This window comes from Malaclemys terrapin, chromosome 5, assembly GCF_027887155.1.
Source record: "Malaclemys terrapin pileata isolate rMalTer1 chromosome 5, rMalTer1.hap1, whole genome shotgun sequence".
NCBI lineage: Eukaryota > Metazoa > Chordata > Testudines > Emydidae > Malaclemys > Malaclemys terrapin.
In genome coordinates this window covers 88965794-88987831 of record NC_071509.1, presented here as the reverse complement: position 1 = coordinate 88987831, position 22038 = coordinate 88965794, and the positions used below count along the sequence as shown (strand labels likewise).

The window sequence follows — 22038 nt, the reverse complement described above, 5'->3', positions numbered from 1 at the left end:
TTTATTCCTATATGTGTGTTATCACAAGAGTGAAAACAAACCTTTTGCTTCTTGAAGTTACATTTTTTTAAGCTATTAAAACTCATTTGACAATAGTGAACGAATGCATTCCCTTTGAAAAGTAATTTTAAGTTGCAGCATTGTTTTTTAAACTAACATCTATGGGTCAGATCCTGCAGCTCTTTTTTAAGCGTGACTATGACTTCAATGGACTTCCTCAAGTATAGATGAGAGCAGATTTTGGCCTGTAACAAATTAAACATTACTTCTGATCTTTGTTGTACAGGATACTCAAATACTGGGATGTCAAGAGTGTGTATGCAAAAATTAATATATTGTAATGAAATAAAGCAACTATTTATTTCTGTCCTGGCAGAAAAAGACAATTTCATTTTATCATCAAGTTGAGAAATCACACAAGTTCTCTGCCTGCAAATGGTGCATGGATTGGACCCCCCCACACTGTTGAAAGGTGATGATCAGTAGACAAATCTACATCTAGACAAATCTTCATAAATCCTTTTGCTCATTAGAACTGCTACATTTTTACTACGAACAAATCCTTTAAGGATCGATCTTGTATTGCACACCCAGAATGCTCACTGAAGTTTAAGATCAGGATCTCAATCAAACAAATGGTAGGAATTCAGGCTCAACTTCCATCTCGCTGTAATTACTAGGACATAAAAATCACTCTGGCTGACAAATACATTTACTTAATCTAAACACTGTGAGCCAAAATTTAAGACTTAGATGCCTAAAGTGAGAAAACTAAATCTATCTTAAACACCTTAAGTAGCTGGCTGATTCTCCAGAGGGCTGAACAAATTCTCATCTTGCAGTGACACCATGGTCCCCAATGTGCAGACTGGGTCTTTCATGTGTCAGACAGGTACATGTAAGTACCTTTCAGGGATAGGAATGCATTAGGATAAAAAAATAACAGTGAAGTGGAGGCTGCCACATTTAGGGCTTTGGCCAGTATTGCTCTGTTTTACTTGCAACCAGTTTGCTGGCCACATAGAACAACATAGCAGTTAGGGTAATTGACTGTCTATTTGGGCAAAATGGCCAGTATTGTTAAGGCCAGACAGATTGACAACCCACAGGGAGATCAGGGAGATCTTTTGTGCCCCAGCATACCACAAAAGAGGAAGGGAGGGGAATGCTAGTAAACCCCTGCAAATCTCTCGTAAAGGAACAAATGACCTTTGAGTCCTTGACTTTCTAAAGATTGCTGCCAGTCACGGAGGCTTTCTGAGTATGACAGCCAAGGTAAGGAGCAAAATGGAAGGAGAAGACTTTAAACACACTTTCTGAACTAGAAGTTAAAAAGAAAAAAAGGCTACAAAACTGAGAATGAGCTTCCATTTTTCCTGCTCAGAGAGCATGCAGAATGTTGATATCACAGGCTTTGATTAGCTGATAGAGGACTTATTTCTACATGAAAAAGAGTCTCATCAAAATCTCCACATTTCACTGCTCAGACTAAATGCCAGCATCTATCTAAGCTTAGTTTCATTTATTAATGGTGATTACCTGATCTTTATGAAATCTAGTCCCCTAGTACATTTTATTTTTATCATCTAATAGTTATCTGGTATATATTATAATAGGCAGCATTTTACCCTCCTCTGTCATCTTCCTTTTTCAATTTATAGTAAATTCAACAATAATCAGCTCTGACAGGCAGATCCAGAGATTACAGCATTATCCTGAGTGCATTGTGTATGTACGTAAATTCTGTTGGGAAATTTAAGATTTAAAAACAAAAAACCCCTCTGTGATATAAATCTAATTCTTAGTGCTCTGCCTGTATTCATGAAAGTAATTCCATACGTAGTATCAAATTAGGAATGAGCACAATTCCAGTTGCATCTGGAAATCCCTGAACTTTTGGGGAAGCTGGGATCTGGGTCTGCATTTTGTAGCTGTCATCTACCCTTATATGATATGTCTATATTGCAGCTGGGAACAAGGCTGCCCAAGGAGACAGACTCGCACTAGCTTGGCTTGAGCTAGGGCGCTAAAAATAGAAGAGTGGCCTTTCTGGCACTGGTAGAGGCTCAGGCTAGCCACCTGAGCTCAGACCCAGGGGATTGGGGGAGTGTGAGCTAGGATGCTAATCTGAGAGTCTGCTGGTGCTGCAACGCACACACTAGTTTTAGTGTGTTAGCAGAAGAGTCTGTCTGCTCAGGCTGGGAGGCACATTCCCAGCTGCAGCGCAGATATACCTGTAATGACCCACCCAAAAATCTGGATCTGAATTTAGGGAAAGTTTGAATCAAAATCTGATCTTTGCAGCTCAGGCCCATCTCTTCATAAAATGCCCTATCTAATGAAGTAGGGTAACAACTCTGTTAAAAAGTATTATGTTTTAAAGTACTGAGGAAAACAATTTGTGGAATGTCCTATGTCCATTACCTACAGGAAAGAGAAGTGGAAATCAATGCCTTTGATGTGACAATTTTGAAATATAAATTCCTACTAAAGTATCAGTTTAGATCAGTGATTCTCAAACTTTTGTACTGGTGACCCCTTTCACATAGCAAGTCTCTGAGTACAACCCCTCTTATGAATTAAAAACACTTTTTAATATATTTAACACCATTATAAATGCTGGAGGCAAAGCGGGGTTTGGGATGTAAGCTGACAGCTCATGACCCCCCACATAATAACCTCACAACCCCCTGAAGGGTCTTGACCCTCCAGTTTGAGAACCTCTGGTTTAGATGATGTTTCATATACAGTAAAAGGATTAGGTATCCATTACCATGCAGTATGGTCCCACGGTCACTGAAGTCAATGAGACCACTCATACCTAAAATTAGGCACATTCTAAAGTACCTTGCTGAATCAGGACCTATATCATCAACAAAGGATACGTAGTGAAATGTTTTCAATTAGAAGTTTTGTTGTTGGTATTTCTGTTTCACCTAATTCTACTGTGAAGCTGTCGTAAAGAAAAGCTGAATGGCGCGGTAGAGTTTTGATTATCCTTCTGCTTCACTAGGACAGGAGAAAGGAAAATGCCTGAGTGTAATTATAAAGGGATTATGACACCGTTCTCCAATCAATCCACTATCTGGCCCTTGTATGTGTGTGTGTGTATTATATATATATATATTTGAGCAGTGATACAAGCTGCCTGAATCTCTCTCATTCTCTCTCTCTCTCTTTTTTTTTTTTATTAAAGAAACTTCCAAAATGTTGCCTGCTTCTGACTGAGTTATTAACCAACCATAATTTCTCAGGATGTTTGAGACATTAACAGTGGTGAGGAATACAGGTTTTACTATATTCTGTGGAAAGGCTCCACATCTTTGGCTTCTCCTCCCCTTTCCCAACACAAACTGATGTATTCTTCCCCTTCATGGAGGTAAAACTACTTTCTCCCTTCATTGGGAAGCTCATCCAATGATAAAGATCTTGTCCATCAATGAAGAACTGTTTATCCTTTGAAAAAGCAAATGTGAAAAGAAAGAAATTTATATAAATGTAGTGGCTGATTTTTTTCAATAAAAGAAACAGCATAAAAGTATGTGGCTGACAACCCCCCACAAAGATTTAGAGAAACAGATACAATCTGTGTGTCATATACTGCCTATAAATGTCTTATTAACACTGAGAATAACTCTCCAGATTATGAAAGAATTTCTCCTCAACAAACCATATGCCTTTGCTTTTTGACCATCTAGCTGAGGTCACCGGGACAGTGATTTCACTTTCTTTTCAGCATCCATCCAAACTTGCGGATGTTCAATTAGCTTCCTTCATTTATAGCACAATATGCAGGGGTAAAATGTGTCAGTTTTTGTCCTTCCACACTGCAGAAGAGAAAATTCTCACTCCAGTAATCAAATAAAGGGCCAAACTGCATCTTTTCCTCACACGGAAAACCCATGAGAGGCTTAGAGGGGTCAAAACACTTGGTAAGGTTCACCTCACAGAATCTTTCCCCCCCCCCAGTGAGAGAAATTTGGGGGTTCATGGAGGATAGAAGTATGTTGTCTGAATCCCAGATTCCCTGGATCCATAGAGAAGGGAATCCCCAGTCTTGTGGAATCCTAGTTTGTTTGTCTTTGTCTTCTGCCTGTCCAATGCAACTTGGTTCCTCGAAGCCATATTATTGTAAAGTAAGAGTGTGCAACACTGGATCTGATCCTGTGAGGTGCAGAGTACCCTTAACTCTACTAGGAGCAAAGCTGCTGAGTATCTTCCAGGATCAGGCTGACAGATTATACAAGCTTGGATAAAACAGTTCTGATCTCCCTCTTTCATGTAGTCTACATACACTGAGATACTAAAAGAATATTGCATTTTACAATATAAAGAGGAGTTGCGAGAGCTACACCTATGCAGTACATCTGAATCACTTTAAATCACCATATCTGCATGTGCAAATGTGTCAGTGACTGAATTGTGGACAGTCCTGCCTAATGCTTGGAGCAACAGTCCTGCCTACCAGTTAGAGTTGAATCCAGATGGGGCAGGTCCGAGCGAAGCCAAAGGTGGTAGCTGGGAGTCCAAGGCTGAAGCCTATGCCAAAGGCATTGCAGTTCGAAGGTGGAGCTGAGGGTCTGAGCTGGGAGTCAGAGGTCAGGAAGGAGCTGGGGGCTGGAGCAGGCTGGGGCTGGGGCACAGGGGCAAGGCTAGAGGCAGTGGAAGTAGGGACAGGAACAAGTGCAGCTGCAGGCAAGGAAGCCTGCTGCTGCTACTGAGCTTAAGTATCAGCCTGTAGACTCCAGCAGCCAATCAGGTGGCACAGTCAGACAGCTTCACTCATTGGCTTGCCACGAGACTGGATCTGCTGTAGGCTGGCCCCTGACAAAACGCCACTGAGAAAGCTCCATGGCGAAAGTTAGTGAAGCTAAAGCCATCTAATCTCTGTAACACCGCTATAGGCCAGTGTAATATTTGCATCTTGTCATGAGACCCCACAACTGGGCTGACATACTTAACATCTGAAACTTCAAACAGGCTCCTCCTTCCCAACAGCCGACATGCTTCACAAACCCAAATCTATTTGCCTTAATGGATCTATAAATCTTTCAGCATGTGCAGAAACCAGAACGCGTTTCCTAAAAGCAAAAAACCCCAACAACTCTCTTTATATATGCTGTTCACAACCTCTCCCATTATGGTCTGTATAATCTGAGTAAGAAGTCATCCTTTATCATAGGAGGGGCTGGTAGTACAGTCGATTATTAAGATTGTCCAATGTATGTCCCATTATAAGAATCTATTTTCAGTTGTTTATAACTTTGACAAACTACAGACAATAGTTTCTTTCACTACACAACCCTGATTCATTCCCAAAGCAGGTCTATCTGTGCACTGAGTGAAGCAGGAGTTCTGTGAAAAAAATAATCCATGGTGATGTAATTAAAGACTGTATCATAACATATACACACAAAGAGGCTGAATTATGTTTACACAGGAAACCTTAATTCAGGCATTTCCTATCTTTTGAGTGCTTGACTTTAAAACCTGAAGAATGTTAATTTAACGTAGGTTTTTGTGTTTAGTAAGAGATATGTTGTTGGTTTAAACACACAGTCAACTGTATTTGGTAAGGTGCAGTTCTTAAGACTCAAGCAGATTTGTTTTAAGGGCTAAACTGAAACCACTGTGAGACTATAACTATTATGACTTGATACACATGAAATAAGGGCATAACTGTGAGGTCAAGGTCCTCTTAGATCCCTGTACTATAGGTATTGTTTATGAATGTTCACTCAAATATCTTACAGATGAACTGCCAAGTTAAAATGAAAAATGCATGCTAAGGCCCCTAATCCTACAAATTTCTGTGGGTGGGTGGATATCTTTACCCACACAGTCCCACCAAAACCAAATAGGGCTCCATGCAGGAATAGAGGTCTGCCTACACCGAGATAACTGAAAGATCAGGGCCATAGGGGCTAATTGTGTCAGCAGTGCTACCAAATGATTCACTCTGGGATGTCCTTAGCTAAGCAGAGAGCACCAGAGGATTTTACAATCACTGAAAAGAATATTTTAAAATGTAAGCTATAATGTATTTCAGAGCTGTATTGCCCGGCCTGGGGCATGGTCAGTGGGGCAGTTAACATACATTTCTGGGTTTATATATCTTGTAAATTAATTTCTGAAGTACACTGATTGTATAAACTTTTGATCTGAGCATGGTCTCAAGCTGCACAAACATGGTCCATCCAGCCAGAGCTGCCCAGAATGGGGGGCAGGTGGGGCAATTTGCCCCAGGCCCCGGGCCCCACAGGGACCCCCACGAGAGTTTTTCGGGGCTCCTGGAGCAGGGTCCTTCACTCACTCTGGGGGCCCCGGAAAACTCTCGTGGGGCCTGGGCCCCCGGAGCTTCTTCCGCTCTGGGTCTTCGGCAGCAATTTGGCGGTGGGGGGGCCTTCCGCTCTGGGACCCGCTGCCGAAGTGCCCCCCCCCGAATCCTCTGGGCGGCCCTGCATCCAGCACACATAAAATAGTTTATCATGAGTGACCCTAGTGACAATTTTGTGTATGTAGGCCACATGGATCCCGTTCCTGAAAATTTGCTTAAATTTACACACTAAAGAGTTCCACTCATATCAATGGAACTACTCACGGTAGATAAAATTATGATATGGACCAGAGTTTGTAGGCCACAGAATCCATGCAACTTCACCTTGGAAGATGGACGGCTAAGCTACTGGTTGAAAGATGAACTAGTACTTCAGTGGCAACGAGAACTTCAGGAATATAAACAAAAACAATACGTTAGCTGTGGAGTAATTGCTTATTTTCCTTTATACTATAGTATTTGATTCTGCCATTAATTTTATTAGTGATTAAAGCACCATTTTTGAAATTGGGCAGACTGCAGTTATCTGTTGAATGTCAACAATAATAGCATCTTGCTCAGAGAGCGTATACCAGACTTTTTGAAAACTATCCCTAAGATGGGCACTAGACAAATGAAAAATAATAGATAACTTGCAACCAAAAATAAGACCTGATCCAAAGCTTATTGAAATCAATAGGACTCTTTCCATTTGATTTCAATAGGCATTGGACTGGCCCCATGTTGAATAACATACATGTATATTCATATTAATGAAGTGTCTCTATTACTCCATGTAAAGGCTAGCACAACATTGTATATCTTTGTTATCTTAGTAGGTAACATACCTTGATATGTGGAACAAATGACCATTAGTTCTTGACTGATATCTCCAGATCTCCTAACAGGAATTAACAGCTCACCAATATCTTCCTCTACTCTGTACTCCAGCCAGGGAATGTACACTATAGATTCTGGAAAACAGAAAGGGTAAGAGACAGAGTATAGGTCAGTGCTGATGTCATTGATGAATTTGGTCAATAGAGAGGTCTAATATGCTGTGCTAAATCCTTGTATATTTATGTTTAGCTGCATTCAAACCAATGGGAGTTTAACCTGAATCAGGATTCAATTCAACAACTGAATCAAGACCCCAGGACTCAGCCCATGGACTGCCATGGGAGCTGCAGGTGTGTGATGTTACGCCCCATGTTCTTTATGAAAATATGCTTATGATATGGATATGACATAACTAAGATATACTTTATGCAAGATGGCTCATGTAAGATATCATTGGAAAGATTATGATTTACTAAATGTGATTATCCAATCTGTATACCTGTATCACTTCTGTATCTGAAGTTAGAAATATTGACCATGTATCTGTATTTCAAATGTGCTACTTTGGGTGTCACCCACCATTAGCCCTTCAGGTACAACAATGGAAAAGCCAAAGAGGGCTGATGACCCATTAGCAAAGACAATGGACTGTGAAAGGGCTTAGTCTTCCTGTGGATGCTCCAGACAGCCTGTAAGTAATGGCTGCCACAGCCCTGCAGAGACATGGGTCACTTGGTACTGGACCCCCATCCCTTGGAATGCCAGTGGTTTTCCACTGGAAGACAAATGGTTCCCGCCCTCCCCAAAAGCTATATAAGGCAGGGGAGTGACATCATGGTGGTTCTCCTCTGTCTCCCCACCCAAAGAGACACTGAAAAACACCTGGAAGCAAGAACTGAATTGTGGGGAGAAGAGTTGAGCCCATGTTGGAAGGGCATCGGCTTGTGAGTAATACCTGAAGTCCCAAGCTGCAGGCCAGTGCAGCTGCCTTTCAAGACTTTCTGTAATCCGGCTGTGACAATATTTAGGGTGAGAAATTACTATCTGTAGCTAATTTATTTAGTGAATCAAGCTTAGTTTGCGTGTTTTGATTCATTTGCTTAGTAAAACCCCAGTACATCAGGTGGCATCCCAGATGGGAGGGTGTGTGGGGAGGGGGGGGAATCCAACCCGTCAAAGGGTGATCAACATTTCTCGGGATCATGAATTTTGTGTTCCAGAATGGCAGAAGGGGAGCAGTAAGTGCCACATACCGTCACCAGGATCCACAATTTCAACTGTTGCTATTTTTGGAAACTCAAGGGCAGCCATGATAGGATCAGACAAAATGATCTGGAAAGTTTCAGATGCTTCATATTCATCATCTATGGTTATCCTCACTCGCCAGGTAGCTGTGGTCTGTCCTGGATTAAACTGGACTTGTCTCTGAGCTTTCCCTTTGAAATCTTTATCTTTTTCTGCTGTTCCATCTTTAGTCCCAATACCTGAGTAAAAATTGGAAAAATGATTGACTTCCCAAAAGTTTATGATTTGTGTAATGAATCAATTGAATAAGACAAGATATATATATTTATTTATTTATTTATTTTTACAAGTGTCTGCCAATTACAGATCTTTAGAAAAAAAAAGTGTTTGTAAGATAGACCATATATTGCTGGAAAATGTATTATGGGGCACATTTTAAAATGTGGTACTCAGGACCTGACCCTGCAAACACTTATGAATATGAAGAACTTTATTGTATGAATAATTCCACTAATTTACCCAATGTGTACCTAAAACCTGTATTGGAATGTACAACTACTTCAGTGTATGGTTTCTTGGCAAATATAGATTTGAATTGAGCAGGTCTGCTCACACTGCAAAATTACTCATATGCATAAGTATTTTCTGGGTTAGGCTCTCAAGTTGTACCTACAGAAAATGTTACAGGTGCCTGTTGAGGCATGAAAAAAAATCTACATGAATTAATTGCATACTTGAGCAGTTACTTGCACACATAAATGCACATTTTTCCTATTGAAATGGATGTGCACATATTCATTGCAGGCACAACACAGGCATCCACATTTAAAAATGTGTGTCCCATCCTAGCACAAATTGGCCACTACATAATCACAATAAGGTCTTTATTGTAATTTCTCTAGTTGCTTTTTATTGGGTTTATGCTTGTATTAGTTTAAGATATATGGAATTCTTTCCCATAGGTGGGGTGGGGAGACATAGCTCAGTGGTTTGAGTGTTGGCCTGCTAAACCCAGGGTTGTCAGTTCAATTCTTGTAGAAGCCATTTAGGGAGCTGGGGCAAAAAATCAGTACTCGGTCCTGCTAGTGAAGGCAGGGGGCTGGACTCTATGACCTTTCGGGGTCCCTTCCAGCTCTATGAGATAGGTATATCTCCATATATTATTTCTTCCCCTATTAGATCCTTGAGGATTTCCCCCATTCACACAACCCTTACTCTTGTAGACCTACTCATGCAGCCACCAACTTGCCAGACAGAATGACTTGACTGGACCCTTTTCCAGGAATCACACAATATAGAGATGGACAAGCCTACTAAGTCATTTAATCTGTAGGGTTCTTCCTACAGAAAATTTACTTGTTTTATTCCCAGTTTAGTTTTAAAGTGTTGTAAGTAGTCAGGTTTCCATCACTTCCATTAAGATATTATCCCCCCAGCTAAGAAGGTTTTCCTTTGAAGTTGCACACGGATCCATTTAGTCTAAGCCAAAATTATACTGATAGCGGATTTAACCCTAAGAAGGTTTACACGGATACCTAAATCAGATGGCTAGAGCTGTGACAGCTCTAGCGAACACTCATAAAAGAGGTGTGTCTCAGGAGAGAAGTTAAAACAACCAGAATGACAGAACAGTTGTTCCAGTATGCGAGAGAAATACATACAGAGAGATACAGTCTCAAAACTTGGACATACCTCTCTTAGATTTCCAGCTGTATGCCACATCTGTGAGTTATAAGATGCATTTTGCTTTTGCTATATACTATCCTTCAAATGTGTCCATAGAGTATTTCCTGTTTCTGTGTCAACTCATTTCATCCCAGCAAGGAAATAACTCATTCCTGAAGTCCAAAATTTCCTGACTGTGTAAGTGCTATAGCTTCATACAACTGTACTTAAAGATCAAGATTCTTGGATTCTCTTCCTGGCTTTGCTTCCAACTTACTGTCTGACTTTGTTCAAATCACTTGAAACCTCTCTGCATCAGTTTACCCATCTGTAAAATGGTCCTTATAATAATGACTACCTATTGGGGTGTCATGAGGCTTAAACTGATTAATGTTTGTAAAGTACTTTGAGATCCACAGATAACAGCATTACAGAAGTACAGTGTTTTTAATAAGAAACATTTTTTAACAAAGTGGAAGGTACCATATTTTAAACATATAGCATAAATCAACCTAGATGTGTATTGAAGAGAAAGTTATTTCATTTAAAATTTAAAGGGTTTTTGCACTTTAATTTTTCAACTGTAGAAATTTTACAGTTAGGTAAATCGAGAGACAGAGCAAGCAAACTAATAGACTCCAACTATGAGTTTAATAAAGCAAGGCTCTATACCCCACCATGGGGTTTGGTGTTCATTACTGTCTAAAGGTTTCTACCCAGCATCAAATCAAATAGGTGGACTTTTTTTTATTATGGTTTGACACTAGCAATTATGAAACCACTTTACTTCCCTTAGATGAGAATAATGAGCCCCTGTCATGTTGAATCCCTTACCTGATTATGAGAGAATTGGATATCCTGAAAACTGCAGTGTAAAATCATTCCCAAATTAGGACTCCCAGTTCTTACACTTCAGAAATATTTAGGAATGCTTGACCAAATGGGCCAAATGGACACTGCTACTTAAAATCCTTGATCTGAGGTGCATGGAGTGTAAGCACATCCATAGGGACACTACTTAAAAAAGAAGGAAGATCTTTTGGCCCTCTTGACCTAGACTTTTTCTAGGTCAAAGAGAAGAGCTCTTTCATTCCTGACCACAGGCATAGGAACCTATTTGTCAAATCAATCCCTCCTGTACAAGAATGCATAGAAAGAGGAAAAAAGTTACAATTTCTACATATTTGAATCAGTGGAAAACTTCATGCATTCACTAATCGGGAGGTAGGATTAGTTGCCAATAGCTAGTGTAAATGTCCGACTTTCTGAAGGATGATGGATTATACATACAATTGCTATTACAAATTATGGTTTAACTGTAGAACAAATCTTTGTAAAGAGGGTTTTTTCCCTCCTTTTTCTGCCAGTTCATGTAAAGATGACAAAATACCTACTAGCTGTTGCATCACATTTTGCAGTTGTAATAACAGGTCAGTGAGAAAGGTTACCGGCCAGGCCAACACAAATCATTATAATGTATTTATAGGATTTTTAGAACAGATGGGACCTTATGGTCATCTGGTCTGATCCTCCTGCAGAATACAGGTCTGAGAATTTCACCCAGTAACTTCTGCATCAAACCCATAACTTCATTTGAGCTATAGCATATCTTTTACAAACATATCCAGTCTTGATTTAGAGACTTCAAGTAACAGAGAGTTCACCAGATTCCTAAGTAAGCTGTTCCACTGATTAATTACACTCCCTGTTACAGATTTACACCTTACTTCTAGTCTGAGTTTGTCTAGTTTCAACTTCCAATCATTGGATCTTATTATGCCAGTTTTTGCTAAATTAAAGAGCAGTCTACTATCCAAAATCAAGTCACCTCTTATCCTTCTCTTGGATAAACTGAACAAACTAAGCTCCTGTTGCTATATGGCATGTTTTCCAGACCTCAGATCATTCTTGTAGCTCTTACGGGGGTTGTTTTAAACAAATAAACAGATATGTGGGGGACAAGAGCCAGGATCCAGAAAACAAAAAGTAAATTGATGTTTAAGAAAAACAATTATCTTCATTATCTTTCATATGTTTTCGCTTCTTCTTTGGAATTCGTTTTATTCACTGTGGGATTTTCCAAGGTCCCAAAAGAACCCAACTAGGCTCCCAACTCTCAGTGAAATTTGATGGTTAGGGCACTTGGCTTTCATAAGTGCCTTTTACGCCAACAACAGTATCCCCTACACTGGTGTCAGCCCGTTGAGTCCCTTGTTCTAGCTCAGTGGATCCTTTTTTCGGCTGCTTCACAAACTGCTCCTACATAGGAGCTTCAACCTCCTGATTCAGAAAGCTGAGGAATAGAGTGGGTTGGGGAATTTTTCAACAAAATTTTCTTCGTTGAAAAATGTGGATTTGTTGAAACTGGAAACTTTTCACAGGAAAGGCTCAGTCTGTTTAGAGGAATTTCAAAATTCCAAAACAAAAGTTTAGAAATTGTCTAAACATCAACAATTTTCACATTTTCATAATGAACAAATTTGGTTTGCTGGCTTGAAATTTAGAAATGTAAACAAATTATAGTAAAAATGTTCAAAATTGAAACAAAGTTTAAAACAAAACAGATTTTTTTTTCAGATTTTTATTCTTTTTTTCCCCAGTTATCTACTTTTCATCCCAATTTGGAACAGGAAGCATAAGTAACTAGCGCATATTGTAAGGCAGAGTGGCCAGTTAGCACCTCTGCAATCATAGGACTCAGGCCTTGGCTACACTTGCAAGTTAGAGCACATTAAATCAGCCCCGGGCGCCCTAATTCCTGAGGTGTCCACACTGGCAAGGCATGTAGAGCGCCCGGACTCTGCAGCTGGAGTATCCCTGGTAATCCACCTCCAGGAGAAGCATAAAGCTTGCTGCGCCCCGGCTGGAGTGCCGCAGTGCCAGTGTGGACACCCTGGTCTATTAATGCACTCTGATCGGCCTCCAGAAGTTTCCCACAATGCCTGTTCTAGCCACTCTGGTCATCACTTTGAACTCTACTGCTCTGCCCTCAGGTGACCAACCGTCAGACCCGCCCTTTACATTCTCTGGGAATTTTGAAATTCCTTTTCCTGTTTGCTCAGCCAGACATGGAATGCTCTCAGCGTATCTTTCCAAGTGACCAGGCCTCCAGTATGGAGCAATGGCAAGGTGCTGGACCTTATCAGTGTTTCGGGGGAGGAAGCTGTCCAGTGCCAGCTGCGCTCCAGCTGTAGGAATTATGATACCTACGGGCAGATATCAAGGGCCATGATGGAAAGGGGTCATGACTGGGACGCACTGCAATGCAGGATTAAAGTGAAGGAGCTGTGGAATGCCTACCGCAAAGCCCGCGAAGCAAACCACCGCTCCGGTGCTGCCCCCACGCCCTGCCATTTCTACAAAGAGCTGGACATGATACTTGGGGGTGACCCCACCTCCACTCCAAAGAGCCCCATGGACACTTCAGAGGCCGTAGCAGCACAGAGTTCAACAAGGCAGGAGGAGGGTGCTGAGGAGGGGGGGGGGGGGCGGCCCAGAGTCAGAGGACGGCCCGACATCCCTAGATGCATGCAGCCAGGAGCTGTTTTCAAGCCAGGAGGAAGGTAGCCAGTCGCAGTGGACGGTGCTTGGGGAAGAACAAAAAGCCGGTAAGTGGCTTTTATTTTGGGAAGGTAGTTGTTTGGTGTGGGCTCTTGGGGCGAGGAGGGTTGCAGAAAGAAGGGTTAGGGCTGCGTGCATGCCTACATGTGGAATAGGGCATTGATGTGCTCTCTCACATCGCAGTCGTGGGCCTCCGTGATCTCTTCAAAGGTCTCATGCAGAAGCTGGGCAATCCGCTTGTGCAGGTTCCTTGGCAGAGCTACTGTTCTCCTTGTTCCAGTAAGGCTAACATGTCCGCACCACTGTGCTGTGAGAGGCAGGGGGACCATTGCTGCACACAGGCATGCAGCATAAGGGCCAAGGCAGAAGCTGCATTGTAGTAGAAGACCCTCCCCTTGCTTCCCAGGTCACCCTCAGCAGCGAGGTATCTTCCAGGACAAACTCATCCTGTGGAAAATGTGGGGACAGTGTTCAGTATAGGGGCCCCCTGCAGCTGCTGGCTCTCCCCAAGGCACAGAACCCCAGAGGACTGTACAGCCCCAAAACAATCAATCCCCCCTTGTCCCTGTGCTTACTCACCATTTTGGGGCTCCTATGGGTTATGTGCGCTCGCTTTGGGACAGGCACTTTCTGCTATTGCGTACACTGTACTTGTCTTTAAGTTCAGCCGAATCATTGCTCTGTCTGGTGTGAACAATGCTGCCCTGTTAAGTGTTACATTTTGGCTTTACAGATGCAACCTTGAGATCACAGCCATCCTTGTTTTCAGCGGCCGAAAGACTGCAAAGAATCAGGAAGCGTCCGCGAAGAACCAAATAAGTCATGCAGCAGTCCCTTACTGAAAATCAAAGGCGGGAGACTGAAAGGAGGCTCTGCCAGCAGAATGTGGATCGCCAGCACCAAAGCATGGAGAGCTCCTAAGCATTATGGAGCGCCAAGTGGACTCGATGGAGGTGCTCATAGCACTGCAGATGGAGCAGATCTGTGTTCGCCCCCACCCCCGCAACCCTTGTCCCCAAACTCTTTACCTTGTGCCCCCATGTCACCACCAACCCACTTCCCCCAACATCCGGTTTCTTATTGCCAACACCTGTAGCTTCACCACCCAGCCCTGCAAACTACAACCCTTACCCACTGCACTCAACCATCACCATGCCCCATCACCATGCATTTTAGCCAGCCGGAAGTGCTAAATATGATAACAGGACATACGCAAATCTGTGATTGTCCCATTCCCCACCCCACCCCCTTCCCACACAGCACAGATGTGTCATGCCCTTTCTGTTTCCCCAGCAGTTGTGTTTCTTTTCAATAAATGAATTCTTTGACTTTGAAAACATTCTTTATTGCATTAAGTAAAATATACCATAACCCAGGTGTTGGAGAAAAACAGTTCTCACTCTTTTGGTTGGTGTTGAACCTCTGTGGTCCGTGCCTGAGTGAAGCTTTCACCCTTCCCTTCACAAATGTTATGGAGGGTACAGCACACGGCTATAACCGTGGGGATGTTGTCATCGGCCAGGTCCAGCTTCCCATACAGACAGTGCCACCGTGGTCCTTTAAATGGCCAAAAGCACACTCAATGGTCATTCTGCACCGACTCAGCCTGTTGTTGAACCGCTCCTTGCTGTTGTCAAGGCTTCATGAGCCACGGCATTAAAGGGTAAGCGGGGTCTCCAAAGATCACAATGGGCATTTCGACGTCCCCTATGGTGATCTTCTGGTCTGGGAAGAAAGTCCCGGCTTGCAGCTTCCTGAACAGGCCTGTGTTACAAAAGATGCGTGCGTCATGCACCTTTCTGCACCAGCCTGAGTTAATGTCCATGAAATGCCCACGGTGATCCACAAGCACCTGGAGAACCATAGAGAAATACCCCTTCCGATTTATGTACTCGGAAGCTAGGTGGTCTGGTGCCAGAATTGGAATATGCGTCCCATCTATCGCCCCTCCACAGTTAGGGAAACCCATTTGTGCAAAGCCAGCCACAATGTCACACACGCTGCCCAGAGTCACAGTCCTTCTGAGCAGGATGCGATTAATGGCCCTGCAAACTTGCATCAACATGATTCCAATGGTTGACTTTCCTACTCCAGACTGGTTAGCGACCGATCAGTAGCTGTCTGGAGTTGCCAGCTTCCAGACTGCAAGAGTCACTCGCTTCTCCACTGGCAGGGCAGCTCTCAATCTCATGTCCTAGCGCCGCAGGGTGGGGGCGAGCTCAGCACACAGTCCCATGAAAGTGTCTTTCCTCATCCGAAAGTTCTGCAGCCACGGTTAGTCATCCCAAACTTTCATGACCATGTGATCCCACCACTCGGTGCTTGTTTCCTGAGCCCAAAAGTGGCGTCCCACGGTGGTGAGCATGTCCGTGAATGCAACAAGCAATCTCGTGTCGTATGCATTATGCGAGTCGACATCGTCGGACTCCTCACTGTCACTTTGTAGCTTAAGGAGTAACTCAATTGCCATTCGTGACATGCTGGCGAGACCCATCTGCATATTCCTCACAAGTTCAGAATCCATTCCCGCAGACTGAAAGGGAAGACTGAGCGCGCAGTACAAAAAATGTTGAAAGATGGTGCCAAATGTGGACGGAAGCACAGGGATTGCTGGGATGCGAAGCAATGCATCACGGGGCATTGGGACAAGCTCCAAGATGCCCCGCACCCCCTTCCCCTTCCCACAGCGCCAGAATGGGAAGAGGTGCTCTGTTGGATAGCTGCCCATAATGCACCACTCCCAATGCCGCTGCAAGTGCCGCAAATGTGGCCACACCACTGTGCTTGCAGCTCACACTGTGAACACATGGCAGCGCTTTCCCTGCTGCAGTCTCTGAGGGCTGCTTTAACTCCCGGTGCTCTACATCTGCAAGCGTAGCCATGCCCTAAAAGAGGGGTTTAGTAGGTTACAGTTTGTTGTAATAAGCCATAAATCCCGTGTCTGATTTATATGACTGCAGAGGTGTTAACGGGGCACTCTTCCTTGAATGGTCCCTTAGAATACGTGCTAACTACTTATGCTAAACAATCTGCTCAACCTTGCATTTAGCTATTATGCTCAGAATACCTTTCCCAGACCTGAAGAAGAGCTCTGTGTGGCTTGAAAGCTTGTCTCTCTCACCAACAGAAACTGGTCCAATAAAAGATATTACCTCACCCACCTTGCCTCTCTAATATCTTTGGACTGAGATGGCTACAACTACACTGCACTCATAAAGAGCCATGTACCAACAATAAATAACAACAACCGTGGTGTTACTACTGTGGTCCCTGGATGTTGAATAGGTAAAAAACAGCAACACCAGCTGTACAGTCGCTACTGATGCTGCATAACAAAGCTGCCTCTCCCCCACCATTTGACATCTAGAACAATTACAAAGTAACTCACTGATGAAAGACGTCTCTCCTAAGTATCCTCTGCGCTTGAGAGTCACCTCCAGGAACTTGGAGTCCTCGTCTACAATGTAGTACTCTTTCTCCAGTGAAATCCAAGCCCAGTTCAAATGGAAGCATTGGCTCTTTAGCTTGTTTCCTCCTGTAATTAATGGGAATAACAGAAACATCATGATACAGCACATGAATTCCAGGACAGGGCTAGAATTCACTGAGATTGTCATTCAAATGTACTTGCTTTGGCATCAGGGCAAATTAGGGGGCTTTTTTTCTCATCTATGTATACTTGGGAAAACAAGTGCCCAAGCATGGAATAACTGAGTACCTTCCTACAAGCTCCCACAATACACACTAAAATCACACTCTACAGACCTGAAGGCCTGGTCAGGAGGCAGAGTCAGTGTGGTTTAGAGTACAGACTCCCTAACTGAGCTAGCCATTACTTTGCAGAAATTAGTCCTACTTCTGATAGAAAAAGTCTGGGAAGGTGGCTTTTCAAGGAGCCATGGCTAGGTCAGAATGTGGTGTCACATTAATGCTTCTTTTGCTATGCCAATGTATATCCATCTGCACACAAAAAATTGAATGTAGTCTGAATTTACACATATGCCACATGTTTGTGTATTGAGTAATAAAGTGAGATAATCACATAATACAGAATGTGGTAATACTTTGCACAAGAAGAATAATCTGGAATTGTGATTAAGTGTCCCTTCTTATTCTTAGGAAAATGATTTAACAACATTTCAGATAGTCTCATCTATATAAAAAAACAGAGACTGAAGAGAGAATTATGAATTTAATGTCAAAGATAAATCATACTAAACACTTTTTAAAGGATGCTTAGGGAATTTGCACATCTAACTTACATTAGAACCAACAGGAGCCAGACGTAATTTCCTTCATGGGAGACCACATTAATATTTCATCAATGGGAGACCACATTAATATTGTTATTTGTATTATGGTAGTGCCTAGAGGTTGCAGCTGAGACTAGGGTTCCATTGTGCCAGGCAAAATAAATGCCTTTATAGCAACAGTAAAGGCCTAATCCAACTTCTGTTGACAGCAGTGGGAGTTGGATTGGGCTCTAAATCAGGAGTAAGTCCAATAAAAAAATCTATGAAGCTCCATCAATGTAAAAGCAGTGTGAGATCATAATCAATCCTAACATGATTCCTTCCTCCTACTCCATCTGACATTTCCAGCTTCTAATCAATTGTACTCCTGAACTAAAGATTCTAATGGCACCTAGGAAACTCAGCATTCATCAATAAAGAAATCCTGAATATCACCTCTGTTAGCTGCTGAAGTTTAGGGCTATTTACCAATCTGGAACCTTTTCAGTTTAGCTGTTTGTTTACTGCTCTGGCTGACACGGAGTCACAATGTGTAGTCTGAAAAATTACCTCTGAAAACATATTCCACACATGCATCTTTATGACTGGTGTGCAATGGCCAGTGGAGGTGGGGATTTTTTTTGTCCTCAGAAACACCCCAATAGATCTTATAATTATTTCTGATGCAAAGTGCAGTTCAGTGCGATTAATGGCCAACAATCAAAGTTGTTCTTGGTTGCTATTTGATACAGCCTTTCTTCCTTTTTCTCCCCTTATCTAATCAACTGTTGACAGTGGTGGTGTTGTTTTTTTTAAAATAACCCAACCTTAGGTGCCCCAAATTGCCAATGCTACTTTAGCCTGGAAGTGGAAGAGTGGAAACAAATCAAGTGTGAGTGTGATTCAGAGCCAGATTTTTAAAGAAAAATAAAACTTTTTAAAAGAATCTTTTGACTTCTTGAGAGATACCTGACACCTGTAGGAGTGTGCTTATGTTAACAGACTCCACAAGTTTCCAAGCACTTAATCCAGTCTAGGATAAACTGGAACACTTCTAATTCCTTAGCATCTACAACCAAAAAAGAGGTTTCAATTTAAGAGTACAACTTGCAAATTATGACACTACATAGACACTTACAGGAGAGACAGTGCAACTACATGTCTGGCTACATCTGTTTCCAATCATGAATATTGACTTCTTTTGAAGTCAGTGTTTGCATTCTAAAGCACTCACTCCCCTTCAAATCACAAAAAAGAGCAAACTGTTTTCTCCACGCACCTGAACTAACTGCAGAAAACAGAGGTTAGTGATGGGATGGGGAACTTGTACCAACTTCCCTAGGCCTTTACAACTTGTACATTATGAATGGAGAAAGAGAAAGCAAACCAAGTGGTTGGTCATGCACTCTTCATGGGAAGAAACCATGAGTTCACCATGTCTGGGTGGGTTAGAATACTCTCTGAAATTTCTTCAGCAGCAACATTCTACACACACTGGGCATATTGGCCTCAGTCATTAGAAATGCAATTTATGATGTGGCTCTGCAATCTATCACATATGTTCATATGTACACACTCGGGAACACATATGTATAGATACAATAGAAATATCACACAGACAGTAAAAATTGCCTTTGGTGATTGCCCTTTATGCTACTGTTATTTGCAGTGGAGAGAGCTGTTGTTTTTATGGGCTCTTTATGCTGCATTAGCATTATTAAGGCAGCCTGATTTTTCAGGTACAGAGAGATGAAAACAGGAATGAAAATGTATTTTTAAAAAACTCTCAAAATATTTCTGAAATACTTTATCTCCAACATCCATGGTAGTGTGGTAAAAGCTTTATTGGGAAGACCTTCATAACTCACTTTTGGCTTTCCGCCCATGGACACTTAAATAAAGCGTTTTTTCTCCCATGTGGATGTAGCAATCTTGTTGCTAGTGTGACAGGAGCGATATGGGACAGAAGATGTCAGCGTGCACTTGTTGGTTTCATAAGCTAAGGGGGATTCTAAAACTCACCTGTAATGAACAATATCAAAAGGTGGGTGTAAATATTCATTCTTACTGATCAAAACCAAAACACTGTCTAAATATTCCTATCGTCACGTTACATAAATATTTTTCCAAACGTAGGGACCATTTTTGTTCCACTTAATGTTGCTAATGTTATTGATGATGAAATAAAAGCATAGTTCACTGAGAAGTTTATATTGTTATGGTATAATGATACATATAAGCCACTACAGTCTCTCTTTAGAATCAGCTAGTACACGGAAAGAGCAACACCACAGACACCAAAAACAGTTGAAAAAAAGTGTATTTTGCATATGTTCACTTATGAAAGCAACAGTGACCTTGGCACAGTGCATATCTTGAGGATTAAGGACTAACTGGAGGAGCTGATGACCCAAAGCAGCTGGTCAATCCCCAGGAAATGCCCTGTACCTCTGTCACCACTGCTGAATAAAAGAGCAAGAGGGGTACAAGCACACACCATTTTTCAGCAATGCATACTTCAGACTTTGACTTAGTTACTGTGACATTTTGTAAATTCACACATTAAAAAACCCTGTTAACTTACAGTTAAAGTTGTTCAAGCTCGTTTCCCATCAATGCTATTGAAGAAATCAAGAAACTCTTCAGCCCAGGGAAGATGACATCCAGAGCAATCTCAGCCCCCTGTGTCTTACCACTCAAACAGCACAACACCTACAAGTTCCCACAGACTCTTCACCTCTACAACAGACTTCTCTTCTCTTTCTATACAACCTCTCTGACGGGCTGGCTCTAGACCAAATGGCACCGCAGGCAAGGAGTGTCTTCGGCACCCCTCCCCCCCCAATTTGCTAAACTTTTGAATACCTTCTTTTTTTATTGCATTTGTAGTCCATTTCATGACTTTGATGCACAATTTGCATGCATGATTTATCCCTGTCACATAAGATAAATTTGCACACTAGGATCTGTAAATCTGTATTTATTCATGCCATATATAAACAAAATAAACAAAAAAGTGTTTCCTCTAAGCTTATAGAAACTTTTTAATTTTAAGAATAACTGAAATGGCCTAAAATCAAGAAATTGAACTGTGCACTCACATTGGGTAGACCAGTATTAAATAGTGTTACAGTAGGTGACAACCTTAGAATGTTAACCCTAGTCCTTCAATTCAAAAGGTCGCTTTTCTCGCCTTTGCTTTCGCAAGCTGAAGCACAGAGTCAGAGAGATCCAAAAACTGGCCAATGGCATTTTCAAGTGATAAAATAGCAAGTGACGTCAGTCTCTCATTGGCCACCAATCCATTGAAGATATGTTTTAATGAGCCTGAGCTTTGGAAAGCTGCACTCATCACTTGCAACTGTGACCAGGAGCGTGAGCAGAATCCTCAAAGCTACCCACACATTAGGGGTGGGGGGGGGGGAAGCGTCCTTCAGCTCTGCATCATGAATGAATTGGAGAACTTGTAGTGGAGAGTGCTTCATATATTGCAAAATGTGACGGATGTTGTCCATTTTGACAGAGGTCTTTATCGTTAACTTCCAAACATTCATTGACATCCAAATATGTGTCAGCATCCAGGGAAGGTCTAGATAATTGTTTTAAAGTGTTTTCCTGTCCACTAGCAGCTTACTAAGGTCATACAAAAAGCCCCAGATCTTTTTGTGGTGCTTTATTTCTCCAAACCTTCTTCAATGGACACGTGAGCAGCATCAACGAGTGAGCAAAAAAATCTCCCTCTTGAATTTTTCTTCTGCGCTTCCCAGCACCTCACCTCTGCCTTCGGAACCAAACTGTCTCTTCTTCCAATGAATATGAGTTTCCTTGAAGAGAGGCTTAACTCTTATGTTTTCCTCCATTTCTTTGGCAGCAGTGATGCCATCTTCAATCCGTTGTCTCTGTAGGCCACAATGAAATCAAGGCAGCGTCTCATCAAAGTAGTAGCAGTTGCGATGTCCATCGACTGAGTTTGTAATGCCTTGCTTGCAATGGTTACTTGGAACAGGATATCGTGCCAAACCACAATTGAGATCAGAAATTTGAAGTCAGTTATCTGGTTTGCCAGGCTTTGCTCCTTGTTGGATTCCAGCCTCAGCTTTACTTGACTACGTCAGTTCCATCAGGGCATCAATAACCTCAGTCACTTGGTACCTCACTGGCCTTACACTGTTAATGCAG

The 22038-nt window shown here is 42.1% G+C and overlaps 1 protein-coding gene across 1 annotated transcript in view; it reads right to left on the bottom strand.

Annotated features, from left to right (window-relative positions):
• FREM3 (FRAS1 related extracellular matrix 3) overlaps positions 1-22038 on the bottom strand; it is a 101033-nt gene that overhangs the window by 45158 nt on the left and 33837 nt on the right. The window contains exons 3-5 of the mRNA XM_054028899.1: positions 17016-17162; positions 8410-8640; positions 7165-7290 (exon numbers count right to left, since the gene is read on the bottom strand). Of these exons, the coding sequence (XP_053884874.1) occupies positions 7165-7290; positions 8410-8640; positions 17016-17162 (504 nt within the window). The remainder of the gene's footprint in view (positions 1-7164; positions 7291-8409; positions 8641-17015; positions 17163-22038) is intronic.